The 21,570-nt window shown below is 40.9% G+C and overlaps 1 protein-coding gene across 5 annotated transcripts in view; it reads left to right on the forward strand.

Moving 5' to 3' along the window:
* Positions 1-21,570, forward strand: part of LOC117346340 (E3 ubiquitin-protein ligase TRIM39-like) — a 200,123-nt gene that overhangs the window by 172,676 nt on the left and 5,877 nt on the right. For 4 of the 5 annotated variants that reach the window (XM_033915743.1, XM_033915769.1, XM_033915752.1 and 1 more), the window contains 3 exons: positions 2,033-2,053; positions 7,711-7,731; positions 20,839-20,859. In XM_033915743.1, the coding sequence (XP_033771634.1) occupies positions 2,033-2,053; positions 7,711-7,731; positions 20,839-20,859 (63 nt within the window). The remainder of the gene's footprint in view (positions 1-2,032; positions 2,054-7,710; positions 7,732-20,838; positions 20,860-21,570) is intronic. The other variant, XM_033915779.1, reaches the window with a different exon arrangement.

Below are 21,570 nucleotides of genomic sequence, written 5' to 3' on the forward strand. Positions count from 1 at the left end.
TGCCAGATAGCTGAGATTCTATTGTATGTGCCCAGGAAAGTAGCCAGAATTCAATTATGGGGGGCCCAGGAGTAGACTGAAGGAGCCAAGTTTTTCCTATCAGTTCTCCCCCTGCACCCCCTTCAAATCATACCTTTGCGGGTAGGGATGTTCAAGCCCTGCTAGGCAAATAAATTCTTAGATGGATGAAGCAGCGAGGAAACAAGCAGTTTGCTCCATCTTTGATGTCAACTTTTCCTCACTTGCTCAGTTCAATGCATAAACTGAGCATGCACAGAACTGCTGGCACTGGCAGCTGGAGCTCCCTGCCAGATTCCTCGTTGATTCAGTAGTATGGGTGTGGCGCTGGCAGAGAAATTATTTGGCCTCACTCTTGGCCTGATGAAAGGAGCATCAGGAGTGGTGGGACTGACAGCAAGGTTTACTCGTGTTTTGTGTTAGATCCAAGGCAATGTAGAAGGCTTGGTTGAGAAGAATTGGTGTCTAGCAGTATCCCCTCTCTCATTCCAACCTGACCACACTGCCCCAAACCTAACTACTTCCCTCCCTCTCATTTCCCCAACCTGACCTGATGTGTCCCTTCCATCCCCCAAAAGAAAAATAATAAATACCTCTCTGGGAGTCTAGGGCCTCCCCACCTCTCTCATATCTACTCCCTGCCCAACCTCAATACAAATGCCCTGGTGGTCTAATGGTTCCTCTCCCTCCCTCCCTCCCATGTCCCTCCCCTAGTAAAAAAAAAAATAAAAATCCTTGATAACAAGCAGCACCCCCCAACTCTTTCCTAAACTGCCCTTAAACCTGTACCTTAAAAGATGTAGGAGTGATGCCCATTTCATCTTGCCTCTGGCAATGCCCTTATATGGTACACAGGATGCACTTTCTGTGGCAGGGTGCTACCATTTTGAAGAGGGTGTCACTGGTGGCAAGATCAAATGGGCATGTCTACCATATAAGTGAGAAATTCCCTTATTTGGTAGATTGGGTCTACCCGGTGTATCCTAGAATGTACTGTGCAGGGCAGTGCTTCACTAATTTGAAGAGAGTGGCACTGGAGGCCAGAGCAAATGGGCATTGCTCCTATCTCTTTTAAGGTATGAGTCTACAGGCTTGGTGGTGGGGGAGGTAGGGATGGGTTAGAAGGGTGCTGCTAGACACCAGGCATTTTTTTAAATTGAGGAGTGGGGATCTGATTGGGAGAGAGGAAGGGAGGGAGAGGAATCCTTTAGACGACTAGGACATTTGTGTTGACGGGTGGGAGCGTGGATCGGAGAGGTGAAAGGCCTACTCATCCAGAAAAGAAATATTTTATATTTCGAGGCAGGTCGCTAGACAGGTGCCTTGCAGAAAGCCACGGTCGAGATACTGGCAGTGGCTCTTTTTGGTTTTTATCTTCAGTGTCAACCTTCCTGCCGGTACCTGAGCCAATTACCACTCAGACACTGACAGGAAGGTTGATGTTTATCATTGAGGTGCAGATTGCTGTTGTGATTTTATATGGCAGTAATTTGCATGTTTATTAAATATTGCGTACCATAGTACCACAAAATTTCTGTATGGGCCCTTCACTGCAATCAACCACCCAGCTCAAGAGAGGCCACATTAGGTTGTCTGAGCAGTAATGCCGGCTTCGCAAGTGCTATTTTTGTTTTCTGTGAGCTCTGCATTTCTCATAGAATCTATTTCAAGATGTGTGGGAGCCATTAACAAAGCATTGTACTGATTAGAAGATTTTTTTTCCCCCTTAAATTTTACAGGTTCAATTATGAGGGGGAGGGGGTAATTTTATCATTATATATTGTACAAGGTATTTGATTATATAATAGGAAGGGGGGGAAGGGGGGCGATAACAGCATATCATTTGTACTATTGATGATTATTAAGTGATATATTTATGGTTAATTTGTTTTAACATATTGATACACTCATTGTAAGTTTGAAAATGAATAAAGATTTATTAAAAAAAAAAAAAAAGAATCTTGATCCTTTTGGAAGATGAAATTATTGTGATTTCTGATTCTTTTTTTCACAGAAATATTACAGAAAGAAAAAGGTATGTAATATATATCAATTAGGAATATGAAAGCTAGGTAACTGTCAAAAATGTTTTGGATGATAGAATCTTTATGTAAGACCCTAGTTATGTGGGGTGTTAGGTGGTTGCCTAGACCCTGGCAGAATGGCAGAAGGGGTACATAAAGAATTTATTTGTCGGGACCAGGGCCAGGACCAACTTTAAAGCTGGGTGGCTGTTGCATGCACGTATCAGACTGTCCACTCACTCATTCCAAGAATGTAGACCACACCAGAAGTTAAACTTCAAAATCTTGACCTTTACTGTCTCAGTTGATGAAAGAGGCAGTGTCCTTAACAGTTTTATAGAGCATCTGTTCCAATTTATATGCAGTGTATATCCAATCTCCTTACTCCTCTTCTCCAAAACAAAGGGATTACAAAAAGCAAAGTTATCAATTTCTATACAAGGTAGGTTGATGATATTTTGGATGTTAACTGCACAGTTCAAAACATCACACATCTTAACATAAGGTAAAAGCTGTTCACAGAAATGTATGTACCTTTGTAAATCCCAGACCTGTATGGTGGAACCTTGGTACCAATACTTGTGCAGAATCTATTTATCTCCCTTCTACCTCAGATGTAGTTTCCCATAGGAGTGGAGTATGGGCTACCTGGATAGTAGTGCTGCCCAAATCCTGAGACTCTCCTGAAACTGTTTTACAAATGAGACTCCGCTGGGTGAGAAGGGTTCCCCCAAACTTCCCACTATAGTAAGTCAGCACTGGGTTTCAGAAATGATCAGTGACGTAGTAAGGGGGGGCTACCCCGGGCGCCGTCTTGGTCAGGGTGCTAGCACCCCTCCTCCTCTATGCCCCCATGCTCCTTCCCACTCCTCTCCCGTCGCATGTTCGCCTTCATTTTCCTCCCACCATACCTCTATCTCTTCGCCAGTGTGAGCAGCAACTCCAATCTGCTGCTCGCACCAATGTCGGCTCTCCCTCTGACATCATTTCCGGGTCCTGTGCCTAGGAAGTGATGTCAGAGAGAGAGCTGATGCCAGTGCGGGCAGCGAATTGGTGATGCTGCTCGTGCCGGGGAAATGAAAAGAGGTACGGAGTAGGGAAGGAGTGCGCGCGCGTGGCAGGGGTGCAGGGAAGGAGCGGTGGGGGCAAAGAAGGCGGGAGAGGGGCGCCACTGCCGTGGGCACCTCTCACCCTCGCTGCACAAGTGGACCTGATACTTGCCCCAGTCTATGATATTTTGCTCTTGCTGTAAATGCCTATAATGTCTAACCTGGGTAGTATAGACAGGCTTGAATCTATAATACTTCTCTCAGGTGTTCAATTTCAGGCACTAGGCAAAATGAAGGGGCGCTCCTTCAGACCAGATGGTCAGATGACAGGAGAGAATCTAAAAGACAATTTTGGCACCAAAAGCAGAGCTTAAATATTCTTTGGGGATGTAGGTACCACAACTAGCCCATCCCTTCTACTAGGATCTGCTTCCATGTCTGGGAAAACCTGGACATGTCCTCTTTTTAGAGGACTGTCTGTGTGCCCGGATAGACTTTCCAAAACCCAGTAGTTTGTCCGGGTTTTGAAAGCCCTGACCTCATGGCCGAGTCTGAAGGGCTTCTGAGCATGCGGGGATGACGTCACACACATCCGCGTATGCTTGGAGACCCTCCAGATGCGGCCCAGAAGTTGGAAAACAAAGATGAGGCTTTGTGGGAGGTGGGGCTAGAGGCGGAATGGAGTGGGACTGGAGGCAGAATGGGGTGGGACTGGAGGTGGAATGGGGTGGGACTGGAGGCGGAACAGGGTGGGCTGGAGGCGGAATGGGGTGGGACTGGAGGCGGAACAGGGTGGACTGGAGGTGGAATGGGGTGGGGGCCGCATGTCTGGGTTTCTCCTGGCAAAAATCTGGTAACTCTATGCTTTCAGAAACTACCAAAAACCACTGACATGGGCCTCTGATAGTTTACTAGAGCCAAGTCCCTTTGAAGCTCCTTAGCTCAAGCAAGTACAGCGCTCAAAGCAGAAACAAATGGTCAAGAGTGCAGCTCTAATTACTAGGGCTGCAGAAGAACTACAGAATTGATAAGGAGCTGAATATCTTATAAGCAATCATGGGAAATATATGCACACCTAAATAAAGTGAATATTATTTCCATACTTCTACATTTCCCCCCCTTTTACGAAGATGTATTAGGCTTTTTTTTATCACCGTCCATGGCAGTAAAAGTTCCAATGGTCATTCCTATGAGCATTGGCGATTTTACCGCCATGGCCGGTGATAAAAAAAAAAGCCTAACTTGGCTTTGTAAAAGGAGGGGTTAATTATGAGGTTTTGTTTTGATACCACCATTTTAATGATGGCTACACATTTGTTTACAGTAGCATCTAATAGGGATGAAAACAAAAACAAAAAACTGTAGATACAGATGTTCTGGAGATAATTTATTAAATACTGACATATAAAAACATGAAAATTCAATTTAAAAAGTACAATGATAAAAAATACAGTGATAAAAATCCAACCGGACCCTACACGGTCCGTGTTTCGGCGAACATGCCTTCCTCAGGGGTCCAATGGTTTGCAAACTCACATATAAAGAATTGGACTGAAAACAGTCTATTGTCTTTAAACATGTGAGCATAAAACACCGCAGACAAGCTGAAGTAGCAAAAAAAAAAAAAATAAAAAATGCTAAAGCTAATAGGACTTTTTTTCCTCATTGTACATCCCATAGACCAAAGCTTTTCAAGTTTCTAATAGAAGCACACCTAGCCAGTTGTTTTTTCAGGATTACAACAATGAATATGTATAAGAAAGATTTTCATACAATGGATCTTTAGTATTTTCAAATATGTCAGAAACTTGCATAATAATGAATCTCTAGTATTTGCAAATATATTGGCCAGGACCTGCATAAGGGAATCAGTCATTTTTCCCCCCCTGTCTGATGATTACCCCTCCTTCACTAACCCCTTCAAATAATCAATGTCCTCCTCCTTCCCAACCCCAACTAAACCCCCCCCCCCATTCCTCCATTCCCTATAAGCCGCCCGCCTCAGGCCTACCTTTAGCAGCCATAGAGTTCCAAGACATGAGTGATGACCACTCATACCTGCTCATCGCAGTGCTGATCTCCAAATGGTTGCAGCAAACTCTAGTGGGTAGCCTCGCCATGATTTGAAGTATCACAAGGTTGCTGCTAGAGGTCATGACAGCCATTTTGATATCAGCACTGAAATAGGCAAGAGTGAGCAGGCATTGCTTCTGCCCTTGAGACCCTAAGGCTACTAAAGATAGGTGTGTAGGTAGGGGCTACAGAAGGCATAGAGGTGGGAGTTTTCCTGGATTTTCAGGGCAGTTGGGAGGGAGGGGCAGCACTGCTGTTCAGAAGGTTTGGGAAGGAGAGGGATTGGAATGTATCACGGGGGCCTAGAAAGTATATGTGTGGTGAGGAGTCATCTGATCAGCATCCTAGAAATTATGCTGGTGTTGGAAGATATTCAGTGCTTTCACCTGCATCACTAAGCAACCAAAGTTAGGACAGACTTTTTTGTAGTCTTATTTGGTTACTTAGCTATGTGGGCATTGGTACTGAATAGTGCTTTGGCACCCATATAACTGCTGGCTCCTCCCTAGTATCGCCCTCGGAATGCCCCTCTCCTGCTCTCTTTCAAAATGGCCAGTTGGTGCCAGTATTTAGCAGCATTGCTCAGTTAAGTACTGCTGAATATTTACAGCTGCCCACTGAGAATGAATTAAGTAGGCAAGAGCCTCTCCTGACCACGTAAATAATTTGGAATATTGGGCTTAAAGCATTTGTCTTCAATTGTCTGTCACTGTCAACAAACTGATAACAAGTCCTCAAAAGATTTTTGTGATACACCTCCAGAATTCAGACTGTGGAAGATCGATGATCTTCCACGGCCTGTGGTGATACTAGAAATTTAATGCCAGCATTGTATCTAGCAACTAGCGCTGAATTTCCAGAAACCGGCATTTGAATTTCTGACCTGGCTGGCTGAGAAATATACATTCATTATCCAAAAAAGCCTTAGAGTAATTTCTTAGACCTCAGCGGTGCAGCAGAATGCATATTATACTTCATGCATACCACATAACAGCACCAGAATCGTCATTGGTCATATCAGGCACGGGGAATAATAATAATAATAATTTATTGTTTATATACCGCCAAAGCCAAGGTAGTTCGAGGCAGTTTACAATAAAGAAGAGCTGGACATACAGCGAAAAAACAATGAAGTCTTTGAGTACAATACAATGCAGTGCAGTATAGAAGAGCTGGACATACAGTGAAAAAAAAATAATGAAGTCTTTGAGTACATGGCTGTTTGTATAGAGTAAGGTAACCTTGTAGGGACGGGTTTACAATAAGAGTAAGTCAAAGGGGAGCAGGTCATACAGAGGGGTAAGCAGTGAAGGTTTTGGGAGAACTTGGTCAATGGGAAGTAGATCAAGGAGATTTATGAAGAAGGGTAGGTCATACAGTGAGGGGAAGTAGTGAAGACTTTAGGCATTCCTGGTCACGAATCGGTTGAAGAGGTCGGTTTTGATTAGTTTTCTGAAGTTGAGGTAGGATGAGGAGTGCATAATGGTGCTGCTTAGCCAGTCGTTCTGTAAGCTTGCTTGGAAGGCAAGCGTTCTGTCAAGGAATCTTTTGTATCGGCAGGTTTTTATTATAGGGTTGCTGAACATGTACTGCCGAGCTAAAAGGGGGATTTCCTTGTTAAGCCTATTTAGGCGAAACGTAGTGCTATGTTGGAGTGACTCCCTTCCGCATAGACTAAAAGATGAATACTATTTTACTCTTATAAATATTTACTCTTATATAAAATAAATGATAAAAGATATATAAAAAAAGGTTAAAATATGACCAATGACGATTCTGGTGCTGTTATGCGGTATGCATGAAGTATAATCTGCTGCACCGCTGAGGTCTAAGAAATTACTCTAAGGCTTTTTTGGATAATGAATGTGTATTATATATAGCCTTAGTAGACTATTTAATAAAGTAATATAGCCGACTGCTGTTTGTATTGGCTGAGAAATAGCCAGCTAGGCCTACATCTCCATCTCCAACTGAATTGTTCCCATGTTCTCTCATGCCTCACCTCTGTATCATGCTCTCCTGTATTTTGATGATCTTATATTATACCTATATTCGCTGATTGTCCAGCTCTTCTTTGTTGTAAACCGCCTCGAACTAGCACGGCTATGGTGGTATATAAGAATAAAATTATTATTATATTCAGCAGCTGTCCAACTAAATCTTAATGAGCAAAGATAGACCACCCTTTTAGGCTGATAATTGAAAAGTTAGCATTTAGTGGGCCAGCTCGCTAAATTTCTCCAAGCCAGCGTGGAGTCCGGGTCAGCTCCTACACTAGTCAGCCATTCTCTTCTGCAGGGGAACAGTGATTTCCAATTTGAAACCCTGGGTTCAGTGATGAAAATTAGGGTGGCGGAGTCAGCAGCCGACAAATCGCAAATAAGCGAATCCACAGATACAGAAACCGCGGATATGGAGGGAGAAGTGTACAGCCATCTTTGTGCAATTTAGCCAGTCATGAGCTGTTCCCATACAGCTAAATAGTGCTGAATATTGGGCCATAGTATTTAACAGTAGCACTGTAACATTTATTTTCTTTCTCCTAGAAATACTTGAGAAGGAGCAAGGTAAGTAACTTTAGTTAAGTACTAAACTGAACATTAAATCAATCATTTTTCCTACCTTTGCAGTCGAGTGAATTTTATTATTCCAATCATCTTGTTCCCAATCTTTAGTTCTGTTCTTCTCTGTTTGTGCTCTTAACTCTGTTTCCAGGGCCTCCTTTCTATGTGCTATTTCTTTTCTCACCTCCTGCCTGTCCGTTCGATGCTGATCTTTCATGTTCAGCTTTCTTCAATTTCTCTGCTTTCTTCTCAAATCTATCTTGTTTTCCCTTTCTCTTCCCTTCATGTCTAACCTGTCTCCTCTCTTCTCTTCTCTTCCCTTAATGTGTAATATTTCACTCATTTCCTCTCTGGTATTGTGTCTCCTCCTCCCTACCCCCATTCCCTCCCACAGGTCCAATATTTTTTCCTACATTCCTTTTCCCAATCTTTCAGGCCCCTCTCTCTTCTCTGCCATGAGTCTATAAACTTTGTAGACGCCAGCAGCTATTAGAATAGGTCTTCCTCTAGCCATCCAGAGGCTTTCTTCCTGCTGCACCCCTTCCACACAGCAAAAAGAAGAGGCATCAGAAGGAAGTTATATACTTGGGGCTGGCCAGAGGAAGGCCTGTTCTACTGGCTGCCAGCAACTGCAAAGTTTGTAGAATTGTGGTGAAGAGGAGAGAGAATCAAGGGCTGGGAAGAGGAAAATAGTGAGGCAAATCCAGACCTGTGGAGGAAGTGCACAGATTCTGTTTTCTATGACTCGGAGGGGATTTCCAAGTGATGCCTGGGGGCACCACCCAGCACACGGGGGAGCAGCTGCAGTTCACTTGTTGAAAAATGCTGCATAATAGTACAAATTCACTTTGGTATGCCAAAGGGTAGGCATGACAGCTTTCACCAGTTCGATGGCTAGCATAAACTGGCGTGCTTTAGTGCACCTTGCAATATATGCATCTGATACTATTGTATAAGGTGCACGTGTTGCTAAGTGGGATGCTTATGACATACCCATGCTTCACCCACTGGTACAGCCCATTTGCTGTTATACACCATGATCTGAATTCTATAAATAGTGCCACTAGTTAGCCTCCATTAGGCGCCTTAACGGTGTTGGTTTTAATTGGTTTAATTGCCTTTAATCGATACAAAAATTGAATGTATCATTTAAAAGCAATTAAAATGTCATTACAAAAAAGATGGTACCGTAACTGCAACCATGGAGAAGCCTATTGGTGCCAGAAGTACCCTTAGGCATCAGAAGGTGCCTCCGAGTCGTGATTCTCATCACAGATAGGTTCCAGAAATGTAGGTCTTGAAAACCCTGGTCTACATTTCCAGCGCCTATCTGTGACGTAGCCATGATTCTATGAATAACACCATTACGTGATTGACATGCGATCAGCACTGCTTTTTATGGGTGGCTGCCGATCATGGCACCGTTCATAGAATCCGGACACATGTGACTAGAATGCCAATTGTATAGAAAATCACTTAGCACATATACACATAAATGCCAACTTATGATGTCATTATCTCATTGAAGTGTGCCTATTCTATATATTAAAGTGAACAATTGGTTAAAGGAATTTGGTTTTAGTCATTTTTTTCAGGGGGCTAATTCTAAGACTTTTGAAAACTTGTGCAGGGATTTTGGTTGGAGACTAAACAATATTTTCAATGGCTGCAGTTAATACATTGTTTAAGTAGTTCCCAATGTATCAAATGGGTGAGAGTAAGTGATACAGGATTGCGTAATTTTTGTGAAAGTCTTATTGGACAGTCCAAGAAGGCTTCAACACTTTATCATAAGGTTACATTTAAGAAAGTGTAAGGGTGCCCTACCATACAAAGTATGTGGAAACATGATTTGGGTAAGAATTTTGATGAGGATGTGTGGGAAATCTGAGAGTTTGTAGACCCACTTTATCTGCGTCAGTTGCTCAATCTCTTTTTTAAGTTGCCCATCGGACTTTGTGGACTCCTTATAAAGTTTCTTGGTTGTCTGATGGTGGGTCAGGTGTATGTTGGTCTTGTAAGATAGATATAGGTACTTTTTATTATATGTTTTATGGGTGTATTCATTTGAAATCTTATTGGCAATTAGTATGGAAGAGGGTACAGGATATTTTTGACATACAAATTGAACTTATAAAATAATTCTATTACAATTAGTGGCTTTGTCTTCTTTGCTCTGTAAAAAAAAAAAAGCAGGCCAAGATTGTTTGATGTGCTTCTGGGTTTGGCAGTTCAACACATCTGTATGGAAAGATAATGCCGCTTTGTCAGTGACTGCTTGGTGGGCTAGAGTTTGCCTTATACGGAAATATGAGAAGGTCATTGCTATAAAAAAATGTGTGATTACTCTATTCAGTAAGTTTTGGGCTCCTTTAGATTCTTTGTGTTTGTTAACTGGGTTTAAGTTAGGTTTTGCATCTTTGTTTCATTGGACTTCTATTCTAATTGTATTGTTTTTGGGGGGATCTTATAAAGGGAGGGGTATATTGTATTTTAAACTAATAAACTATTTAAATACAAAGTGAACATTTGGCACCTATATTTAGACACTCTTTATTGTGTTATAATAATGCACTCTCTTTCCAAAGACAATGCTCTCTTAATGATACTGCTCCTATAATGACAAAATGGCCAAGAAAACCCAAATAAAATGAATTCCTGGATATAACATGGGAAATTATATGAAACAAAAATTTTATGGTTGCCCCTAACTAATGGGAAGGACTTCCGGATGATCTTGAATGATTTTTGAAGTAGAAAAATAGAATGATAAGGTAATAGCTGTGTGCACAGATTTAAAAAAAAATTTTTTTTTCCTATGTGTGTGTTTTGCCCCACATGGGAATCAACTTTTCAAAATGATTGGGGATGATAAACCCAATGGAAATTACCCTTCCCTGAACACAAATAGTGTGTTCAATACTGGGGGTGCTCAAGTACCCACAACACCCACAGAGCATGCTCCTATGCTGCCTCATTGCATGGGGAAGCTTGTGCATGACAGACTACATGTCTATATCTACTGAGCTGTGTATATGGACCAGGTGCTTCTATTTCTGCAGTTCTTTGTGATTAGCTTTTATGAATACCTGTGTTCTGCTTTAAAAACCTTTTGGAACTTTGTTGTTGCTGCCTGACTCAGAGCATGCTGGGAGGAGCAGTATTCCCCCATCTCTATGATCGTTTTCTTAAGGAAAATTGAGAGATGGTAGCTGTACCTAGGTCATAGAGCTAATGTGTAAGTGGCTTGAATTCTCCATAATGAGGCAGTAAATCGCTGCTTGTTTTGGTTTCTTTTTTGTTCTTTGGGTAGTAATTCACCCAAAGACTTTTTACCTGTGTGGCTGTGCAGTTACTGTGGTACTGTTAGTGCTGCGTTTCAATATTTCAAGCATCAGTCACAGACAGTCTCTCCTCTCTGGAAGAGGGGCTAATCACAGACATAGACTCACTCTGTAAGTAGAGAATCCTAATTCAACTCATTGCAACTATGTGATTGATTTGCTTTATTTTGTCATCAACTGTATTAAAGAATGGGATTAAGAATTGGAATCAACACTTGGTAATAAGCAGCCTCAGGTTTTAGTCTCTGAATAGACTCATAACATACATTACGCTGAGCTGAGTTTAGAAGAATGTGTGTGCTTTTTCTATTCTTTTTCAATTAGCTTGACTCACTTGCAAGCCAGAAATGAGCATGATTCTTTTCAAGTCCGAGGGGCTGTGGTCTCCAACCCTGTCCTGGAGGACCACTGGCCAGTTGGGTTTTTGGGATAGCCTAATGAATATGCATGAGGTAGATCTGCATGCAATATTAATTTACAAGCTTATTAATTCAGAGTTCTGATAGAGGAAGGAAAAGATATAAGTTGCCTGGGGGAGGGGTATTGTGATTGCTAATCCTATGTGTGTTCCAAGGCAGTAATTTTATTTGGGGGGAAGGGGAGGGAAGAAGGAAGGTTTTTTTTCTTAAATATGGGTTTGGATGTGCATGGGGAAAATAATTTCACAGATGTAATGAAAGATATTGAGATGCATGGGAAATATGATTTATAAAGAGTATTTGATGGTTTGTGGTATCTCTTACAGTCTCTTTTTATTACAATATTATAATGGAGTTGAAAATTTTTTCGATGAATGTTAATGGCCTCAACCATCCAATAAAGAAAAAGAAAATACTTACCTTTCTGAAACAACAAAATGCAGATATATACTATATTCAAGAGACATACTTGGTGGCCATAGAAGCTAAGAAACTGGAAGATGGTTGGGTAAAGCATTGCTTTTTTGCCCTGGTGATAGGAAAAAAGGCAGGAGTAGCCATTTTGGTGAATAAAAAATGCTCAGCTACTTTTAAAATGATAGATTCAGATCCTTTAGGAAGATGGGTACATGTAGAAATGAGCCTGGGAAATACTATGTTGGCGCTATTTAATGTATATGCCCCAAATTTGAAGCAAAGTGAATTTTTGAAAACTGCAACAGTTGATACTACCACTGGCTGCTTCTAATTTAGTAGTGGCGGGGGATTTTAACACTGTTATGGATCCATTGATGGATAAAAAACCTAGTAAAATTATGAAATCATTAGGATTAGATAATTTGGTACAATCTTGTGATTTGAAAGATATATAGCGGATACTTCATTTTAATGAACGAGAATTTTCTTTTTGTTCTCAGGCTCACAAATTATTTTCAAGAATAGATTATATTTTCATTTCAAGTCAGTTAACTCAGCAAGTAACACAAGCCTCCATAGATCCAATTATTTTGTCTGATCATGGAGGGGTGTGGATTGAATTTAAACTTGCTAATCAGGAAAATGGCAGATTATTATAGAGATTCGATAATGCATTGTTAGAGGATTCAAATTTTCTTGAAGAATTCCAGTTAAAAATGAATGAATTTTTCCAAATTAATGAGTCAAAATAAATCTGAGTGATGACTTTATGGGATGCGTTTAAGGCCACTATGAGAGGTCAAATTATATCATATTCATCTTATGTTAGGAAGCAGCTTAAAAAACAATTTTATAATTTGGAACAGGAAATTAAGGTTTTAGAGTCAAAATTGGTTGAAAAATGGGAACAAACTACTCTACAGGCTCTTTTAAAAGTAAAATGTAAATATAATGAGATTTCTTCACAATTTGCAAGGAAAGATTTGTTTTCTCAACAGACCATGTATTATGGAAGCTCGAATAAGGCGGGAAGATTATTGGCAAATTATCTTAAAGCAAAGAAAAGATGGACAAAAATTATTGCAATAAAAGATGAAAAAGGTGATTCCCATTTTCAAATTGGACCTATTTTAAAGCAATTCTTAAATTTTTATAGAGCTTTGTATTCGTCCAAGCCTTATTCATATAAAGAAAAAGATGGTTTAGAGTTTTTAAAATTAATTAATGGTCCAAAAATTCCAGATCATATAAAAAGAAGCTTAGAGACGCCTATATCATTAAAAGAATTGCAATCAGCGTTGAAATCCCTTAGAGCTGGATCCGCTCCAGGTGGAGATGGTTTCACTTTAGTTTTATAAAACATTTCAAATTACCCTTTTAGTTCATTTATTCAATTTATATCAGATCCAACTAAATAATGGCAGAATCTGTTACTATAGTCTTGCCGAAGCCAAATAAAGATCCCACATTGGTTTCAAATTACAGGCCTATTTATTTAATCAATGTAGATGGTAAACTTCTAGCTAAGACTTCTAAGCCTTGCGCTTGGCTAAGGCTCTCCCTTTTATTATTGGTATGCACCAAACAGGATTTGTTGCTCAGAGACATTCCTCCAATAACACCAGACTGGCTTTTCATATATTAAATTTAACAAAAGCCATGAAAGATCCAGCCTTCTCTGTATCCTTAGATGCAGAAAAAGCTTTTGATAGGGTGGAATGGATCCTTATGTATCAAGCAATGGATTGGTTTGGAATAGGTTCAGGATTTATACAAATGATTCAATCCTCATATAGTTCCCCTTCGGCTAGACTGTATATTAATAATAATCTCTCTGAAAGTTTTAGTTTGCGGAGGGGAGTTAGACAGGGATGTCCCTTCTCTCCTTTGCTTTTTGATATTGTATTAGAACCCTTGTTATTAGCTATTCAGCAGGCGAAGGAGATACAGGGTATTCCTTATTCAGATCGGGAATATAAGGTCTCTGCTTATGCAGATGATATAGTGCTTCATTTGAGGAATCCTGAAACAACCATTCCATGCTTACTTGAGGTAATAGAGAAATTTGGAAAATTTTCAGGATACAAAATAAATTGGAGCAAATCAGAAGTTCTTCCTATTAATTTTCATTGCACAAAAGGATTATTTGAAAAATTCTCCTTTCTATGGAAAGAGGATGGAATAAAATATTTAGGCATTTGGATTAAAAAACACATTGGATGAAACAATAAAAGTGAATGAAAATTTTGTATTACAGAAGGTAACAGAAATGTGTGAGCAATGGAATCCTTTACATCTTTCTTGGTGGGGGAGAATCCAAACTATTAAAATGATGATATTGCCTGTGGTTTGTTATCAAATGGGAATCTTACCAGTTTTTTTTAGGGGTCCTTCTATAAAAAGTTAAATAGTATTCTTACAAAATTTATTTGGCTGGGCAAAACTCCCTCAGTTGCCTTAGTATCTTTACAAAAACCAATTACAGAGGGAGGGGGTAAATTTTCCCAGGTTTTATAGGTATCATCAAGCCTATATTTTGTGCCAAGGTATGTATTGGGTCCTCCCAGAGTCCACTGAAAATATCCCAGATTGGTTATGGTTGGAATGGCGACTCATTTTTCCTCTGCGATTATGCCATGTTCTCAGTATCAAAATGCCTAGATTATATAAAGAAAATAGAATACTAGTAGATACGTGGAAAACATTATGATATGTCAATAATTTAATACCTATTCCAATTCACAAATCAACAAATCAAACTATATGGCTAAACTCCAAGATTCAAATTGGCGGATTTAAGGTCATCTGGAAGCATTGGATGATAGCACTTTAGAGGATGTTATATCTAATGGTAAGCTGCTTGACTTTTTACAGTTGCAACATAAATTTGGACTTAATAAATCACAAAGTTTTAGATGGTTGCAACTGAAGCAGACCATTCATGTGGGGTTCTCTGAATGGAAAAATTTAAATAATGAATATAGTTTGGTATTCTTGTGCTTTCATGTAGACTTCCTGGGACACCAGGCCACACAGTGGTATAAATTGTTAGCTGGATTTATAAATCAGAAACCAAAAACTGGTCTTAGGGACATTTGGAGTATTGAGATTAACCACCAGATTTCTGCATCTCAATGGCCATGAATCTGGACTTGGAGGTTGAGATGTACAATGTCAGCATCTGTGAGACAAATTTAGTTTTTTCTGTTACATAGAACATTATGGCCCCCTGTTCGGTTACAAAAGTTAGATAGCTCTAAGTCATTTATTGTTCTATTGTCCACTTATTTTGGCTTTTTGGAATTCAATATGGGGCCAAATAAATTGTTTATGGGGCCAAATAAATTGTTTATTTGGCATGTCAATGAGAGCTAAAAGTCAAATATCATCTAAGAACAACAGACTTTTATTAATAATTACAGGAGTCGCCGTACAACAAATTACAAGCAATTGGAAGAATTGGAAGAGGCTTAACTATAGTGTTTGGTGAAATTCATTGTGTTATATGTATAAAATGGAAAGAACATTAGCCATTCAGAAAGGGAATTTTAAGAAATTTCAGGAGATTTGGGAGCCATTAGCAAAATATTGTAACGTCTAATCATTGTTTTTCCCTAAAAAACATGCACATCTGAGAGGGGGGAGGTTTGATAGGATAATACATTTAGATATTTTGAATTGGGGGGTCATTATAAAAATTATATATGTCAGTCATTGTGATTGTTTAGGAGGGAGGGGGGAATAATTTTGAAATAGATATTAATAGAATATTAAGTGTGGTATTGAAGTAAAAAATGTTGTATTTATTGTTACACTTATTGTAAGATTTGAAAATAATAAAGAATTGGAAAAAAAAAAGAAAGTATGATGAATCACAGAACCCACATGCCTGTCATATTAACCACAAAATGCATCTTTAAATAAATACGTTTTAAAAGCTAAAAAAATATTTTTTATATGTGTCTTAAAAGGGAGTATGGAGATAGGAGGGCCATAAGCAGATTGAGTGTGAGGGGGGAGGGGTGCTCCTTAGAGTTATACATGTAGTTATTGATTAAGGGGGATCCATTCCTAATTTAGGCATGAAGATTTGTACCATGTTTCAGTTGATACAAATGATGTGCTTAAAATTAGTCAGTTTCTGGTGCTAAGTGCTATTCTGTAAATGGTGCCTAATTCTGAAGGCCATCATTTAAAAATTCAGTCCATTATGTGCAGATCTGGAGGCTATACCTTCAAAAGTATATAGACAGAGTGTAAGCAATCTCCAGAAAAGTTACCAAAATGGTTCAAAGTCTACATCAAAAGTCCTATGGAATGAAACTTATGGACTTAAATTGGTGGCCCCTAGAGAAAAGGAGAACTGGGAATATAATAGAGATGTGCAGGCAGAATAATTATAATTTTGGGGGGTTGGGTGCAGGCAGTGGCATAGTAAGGGGGATGTGGGGAGCAGACCACCCCAGATACAGTCTTTGTAAGGGCGCAACACCCCTCTTCCTCTCTACCACTCCCCCTCCTCTGCTTGCTGTGTGCACATGCCCCTTGCCATCCCCTGTACCATTTTTACTTTCCTGGCGCAAGGTTGCTGTCCGCATCGGCATTGGCGCTCTCTCTGATGTCACTTCTGGGACCCACGCCCAGGAAGTGACATTAAAGGTTGAGTCAATACCAACGTGGGCATGCTGTTCACTCTGGAGAAGTTGAAAAGGTACAGGGAAAGGGAAGGGGGCCCACCCATGAGGCAGGGGGCAGAGGAGGGACACCACCACCCCAGGCGACGCTCACCCTTACTACACCACTGGGAGCAGGACATTCAAGGGTTGCCTTTTAAACCCCACCATTTAGGCCCCACAGTTTAATTGTCAAGACATTTAGCTGCTGTGATTTTCAGACACCAGAACATTTAGGCCTGATTCTCCAAGCCTGAGTTTATCCCTTCTCTCCAAATGGGATTACCAAATGGCTCCAGAAAAAGGAGGACGGATTGAGACATCCGAGTTTTATTTCCATTGTGGGAAGTAAAATCCAAATGTCTCAATCTGTCCTTACTTCCATTGCTTTCAATGGAAGTAAAATCCGGATGTCTCAATCCGTTCTTTTTCTGGAGCCATATGGTAATTCTACTCCAGCACCCTGGGTAAGCTCTCTCCCTGCCACTTTATGTAGGCTCCCCTTTAAGGGTCAGATGCTGTTTGGAAAGGGTTTGGACAATCTTATGGCCAGTGTGTCCAGTCATTGGCTGAAGACCCTTCTGGATAGCAGACCTGACTTCATGAGGGTCTGCTCAGAGCAATTTTTGTAGCTCCAGGCCATTTCGACAGTACTCTGGAAGATCATCTACCCAGAGATCATTTCAGGGGTTCTGACAGTGGTTTTGTTAATTCAAGACTCACCCAGACCTCCAGACAGCACTCTGCCACAAGCCCTAAGAAGTCCTAATGATGCCAGGGCAGTAGCCAGACTTCCACAGATAGGAGGAAGGCTAATGCACTATTGGGAGGCATAGGCATGGATCAGCTCAGACCACTGGGTGCTGGACATAATCCAAGAAGGTTAATAACTCAAATTCAGCTACCCTCTAATGGATCATTTTGTGGATTCACCAGCAGGAAGGCTGAAAATGGCGGTTAAAGTCCGTGTGACAGTGCACAGGCTTTTAGTCATTCAGGCCATAGAACCTGTTCCGCTCACAGAATCAGGCTTGGGCAGATACTCTATATCAGTGTTCTTCAACCGCCGGTCTGCGGACTGGTGCTGACCCGCAGAAAATTCCTGCCGGTCCGCGCAGGGCCGGCGAGATCGACGCGGTTAAATTTCCTGCCCCGGTGGTGTTGGCGGAAATTTGCTGATCCACCCAGCCTCGGGCAATCAAGACAGGCTGCCGACATCAGGGCATTCCCTCTGTGAGTCTCGCCTATGCGGAAACAGGAAGTTGAAACAAAATAGGCGGGACTCAGAGAGGGAAGGTCCCAATGTCGGCAGCCTGTCTTGATCGCTGCCCCTTCCAAGTCGCTTAAGAGGGCCGCGAAGAAGGTGCAGGTGGAAGGGAGAGAGCTGCAGGTGCATGTAGAAGGGAGATGGTCAGCGTGCGCGGAGGGGTCAGCGTGTGGATTGGGGCCATCGGCAGCGTATGTGCTGAGAATCCGCCCACGTGTGGGATATGTGCATGCACCCAGCGGTTGAAAGGGTGCCTCTAGGTGCAGCGGGTTGAGTCCATGTGCCTGCGGGGTGGTGCCGTGTTCGCTGGCTGCCACTGGGTTGTTGACAGCGTCCATGGGTGAGCGAGTGGTGCGGCGCTGGCCCTGAACTTTCCTGTATGTGGGCCACTTACTCTTGGAAACTTGACAGCAGGGTGGCGGGTAGGGGCCTCTGGCTCGTCTTGGGCGGCAGGACCTACGGTGTAACGCTGTTTGTGCCGGCTTGGGTGGGGCCGCAAATGTGCAGGAGCAAGATCATGGGGAGCCTTTGACAGTGGCTGTCTCCCCTCTCAGCAGCTCTCGTACTTGCCAGGGCAGGGCAACTTCCTCTTTCCTCAGAGGTGGCAACGGACCCAGGGCTGCCTAAGTAAATCACTGCTGCAGGCAAATACTGAGAGCTGCTGGAAGGGGAGGAAGCCACTGTTGGAGGCTGGGAAGCTGCTGGATAAAAGGAGAGCTGCTACTGGACCTGCAGGGAGGTAGAAGGAGAAATGCAGCTGGGAGGGGAGAAGGGAAAGGGATGGAAAGAGAGTTAATGTTGGATAGGGGGAGGAGTGAAGGAAGAAAGAAAGAAAACAGGAAGAAAACAGATGGCAGGGAGATTACAGGAGGGGAAGGGGGGTCAGGGGTCAGGGTGGAATGGAGAGATCAGATGAGGGAAAGGGGAGAGACAGAGGAATGAGAAAGTAGAGAGAGATTGATGGTGGAAAGGGGGTCAGCAGAGAAATGAGAGAGGGATAAAGATGCTAGATCTGGTGTAGGAGAGATAAAAATGAAGAAAGCATGAAGCTGGAATGAATGATGTAAAAAGGAGAGAGGAGGCACAGTCTGGTTGGAAAGGGGAGAGGGGCATAGAAAGAAGTCAGATATATATGGAAGGGGGAATGAACAGACAGTGGATGGAACGAGCAGATGCTGGATTGACGAGACAGGGCAGACGCTGGAAGGAAAAGAGTGAAAAAAAGATGAAAGCAGAAACCAGAGACAACAAAAGTTAGAAAAAAATAATTTTATTTCTATTTTGTCATTAGAATATATCAGATTTGAAATATATATCCTGCTAGAAACATAACTGGCGACTGCAAAGCCCAGGCAGTGCTTCTTTAGCTTCTAGCTGGCTTATGACTCTCTCTGACCAGGGGGCACTCACCTAACACTATTCCTGTCTTGTGTGACTGCAGTATCCTGTTAGCAGGATATTTCTGTGTAGCATTCTGTAATAACTTGGCTTGTTCAGTTTTCTTGATAGTAGAGGGGATTTATGTGAAGGGGAGGGGAGACAGGGGTTTTGTTGGTCCTTGCTCTGTATATTTGTATTTATAAAATGATAATTGTACAGAATATTGTTTCTTTTTATACTTTAATAAAATACATAGAAACATACATAGAAGATGACGGCAGAAAAGGGCTACAGCCCATCAAGTCTGCCCACTCTGCTTACCCACCCCCTGTTTTGGGGTTATGGGAAATTTGCTTTGATATACGAGTGCTTTGGATTACAAGCATGCTTCTGGAACGAATTATGCAGTCAATGCAGGCTAGAAGCTTTATAAATAAAATAATAACAATAAGTATTAGTGCTGGTTGCAATTTGAGAGGTGAGTTGTTCATTTCACCTGTGTTTACATAATGTGTTGATTAACTTGGTTCAAATTTGTTTTACAGAGCAGAACAGATATGTATTATCAGGGATGATTCCTGTACCCCTTCTTCCTATTTCTTATCTTGTAGTAATGATCAATTGCTTTGTTACAAACTGAAAGGGGCACTACAGCCACTGAAGAAGGAGGCGGAGTTGAAGAATGTAAGTTTCATCCTTCTGCAATATTAACTTGCGAGTATGGGGAAATCCCCTATAGTCAGGATGTCTACATTGTCTACCATAGACACATCTACCAGAAAGAAGATTGAGTTAAGAACCTATTCTATTCTATTGCCCTAAACATATTTCCCCCAAATATAATTATATAACATACATTTAGAAGAAGAGAAGAACCAATACATATATGCACACACCATTAATAATTTATTAATCAACCTTACTTTTTTCATAAATATTATAAATATATTAAATATACCACCCTCTGATATATAACAAACACATCTTTCAATAGACAACCCAGGCAAATGCCCTTGTTGCCCCGAAACCCTGGATAATCAGTTCTACATTGTCCTGTATTTTATTTAAAATGTCCTTGCCAAACTGGTGCTTCATGGATTAAACTCCTGCTTTCATGATAAGATCTTGTTCTCGCTTGAATAACAACTGACAAAATGTTCAAGCCAGCCCAGATTATCCAGGGTTTCGGGGCAACAAGGGCATTTGCCTGGGTTGTCTGTTAAAAGATGTGTTTGTTATAAGTCAGAGGGTGGTATATTTAATATATTTATAATATTTATGAAAAAAGTAAGGTTGATTAATACATTATTAATGGTGTGTACATATATGTATTAGTTCTTCTCTTCTTCTAAATGTATGTTATGTGGTTAAACAAAATAGGGGAAGATTTGTATTTGAATATGTCCTTTAGCAGTATTGATTGAGATTCCAAATATAATTATGCTACAGTCTCACTTCAAATTAATTGCCATCTAGCTTCCGACAATTAGATGAGACATATCTTCCAAATTATGTTATCCTGCAATTACCTGCAACAGATGAAAAATATAATTTGCTAGTGTATTTATATATCGTACTCTGAAGCTGATTACTGCTTTTTGCATTTTCAGAGAGAAATAGAAATGAATTAGGTAAGTTCTGTTTACCATAAATATAGCTAGCTCCTTCCCACTTCCCAATACCACTTCCCAATACCTTCCCGATTCCCCAAAGCAACCTCATCTACTCTTTATCTCCACTAGAAATTACCAGATATCTTCTTCAGGTAATACGTTTTTTGTAATTCTTTTGTAATCCGCCTTGAACCGCAAGGCAATGGTGGAATAGAAATCTCTAATGTAATGTAATAAAATAATTATACATGCTCTAAGAAGATCAGTTGCACAAATCAAAATGTCTGCCATGATTCTAAATGAAATTTGCAATTCTAATACGATAATACGATGTGTTGTCTTTAAATAACAAGTCTGCTCAGTTCCAACCCTAGTTCTACAATTTATACCCTTTACTTTCTGATTAGAGATCCTCAGTATTTGTCCCACACTTTTTTGAATTCCAACGTGATTTTGCTCTCCACCACCTCCTTCAGGAAGGCATTCCAGGCTATCTTAAAATGCCTTAAAAATATCTGCTAAAACATCCAAATCCTAATTTTGGAAAGTCAGGTTTTGGACGTTTCACATTGTAGTACGTTCAAATTGCAAGGTGGCGTGTTGTGGGCATGCTTTGGACTAGAGAGGGCCTAAAAGTAGGACATTCATCAGGGATTTTTGAATGGGAAGAAATCTCCATATATTAAAAGAAAGATGATTTTATTTAGACCTGTTTCAGGAACATCTAAG

This window comes from Geotrypetes seraphini, chromosome 1 (assembly GCF_902459505.1).
Source record: "Geotrypetes seraphini chromosome 1, aGeoSer1.1, whole genome shotgun sequence".
NCBI lineage: Eukaryota > Metazoa > Chordata > Amphibia > Gymnophiona > Dermophiidae > Geotrypetes > Geotrypetes seraphini.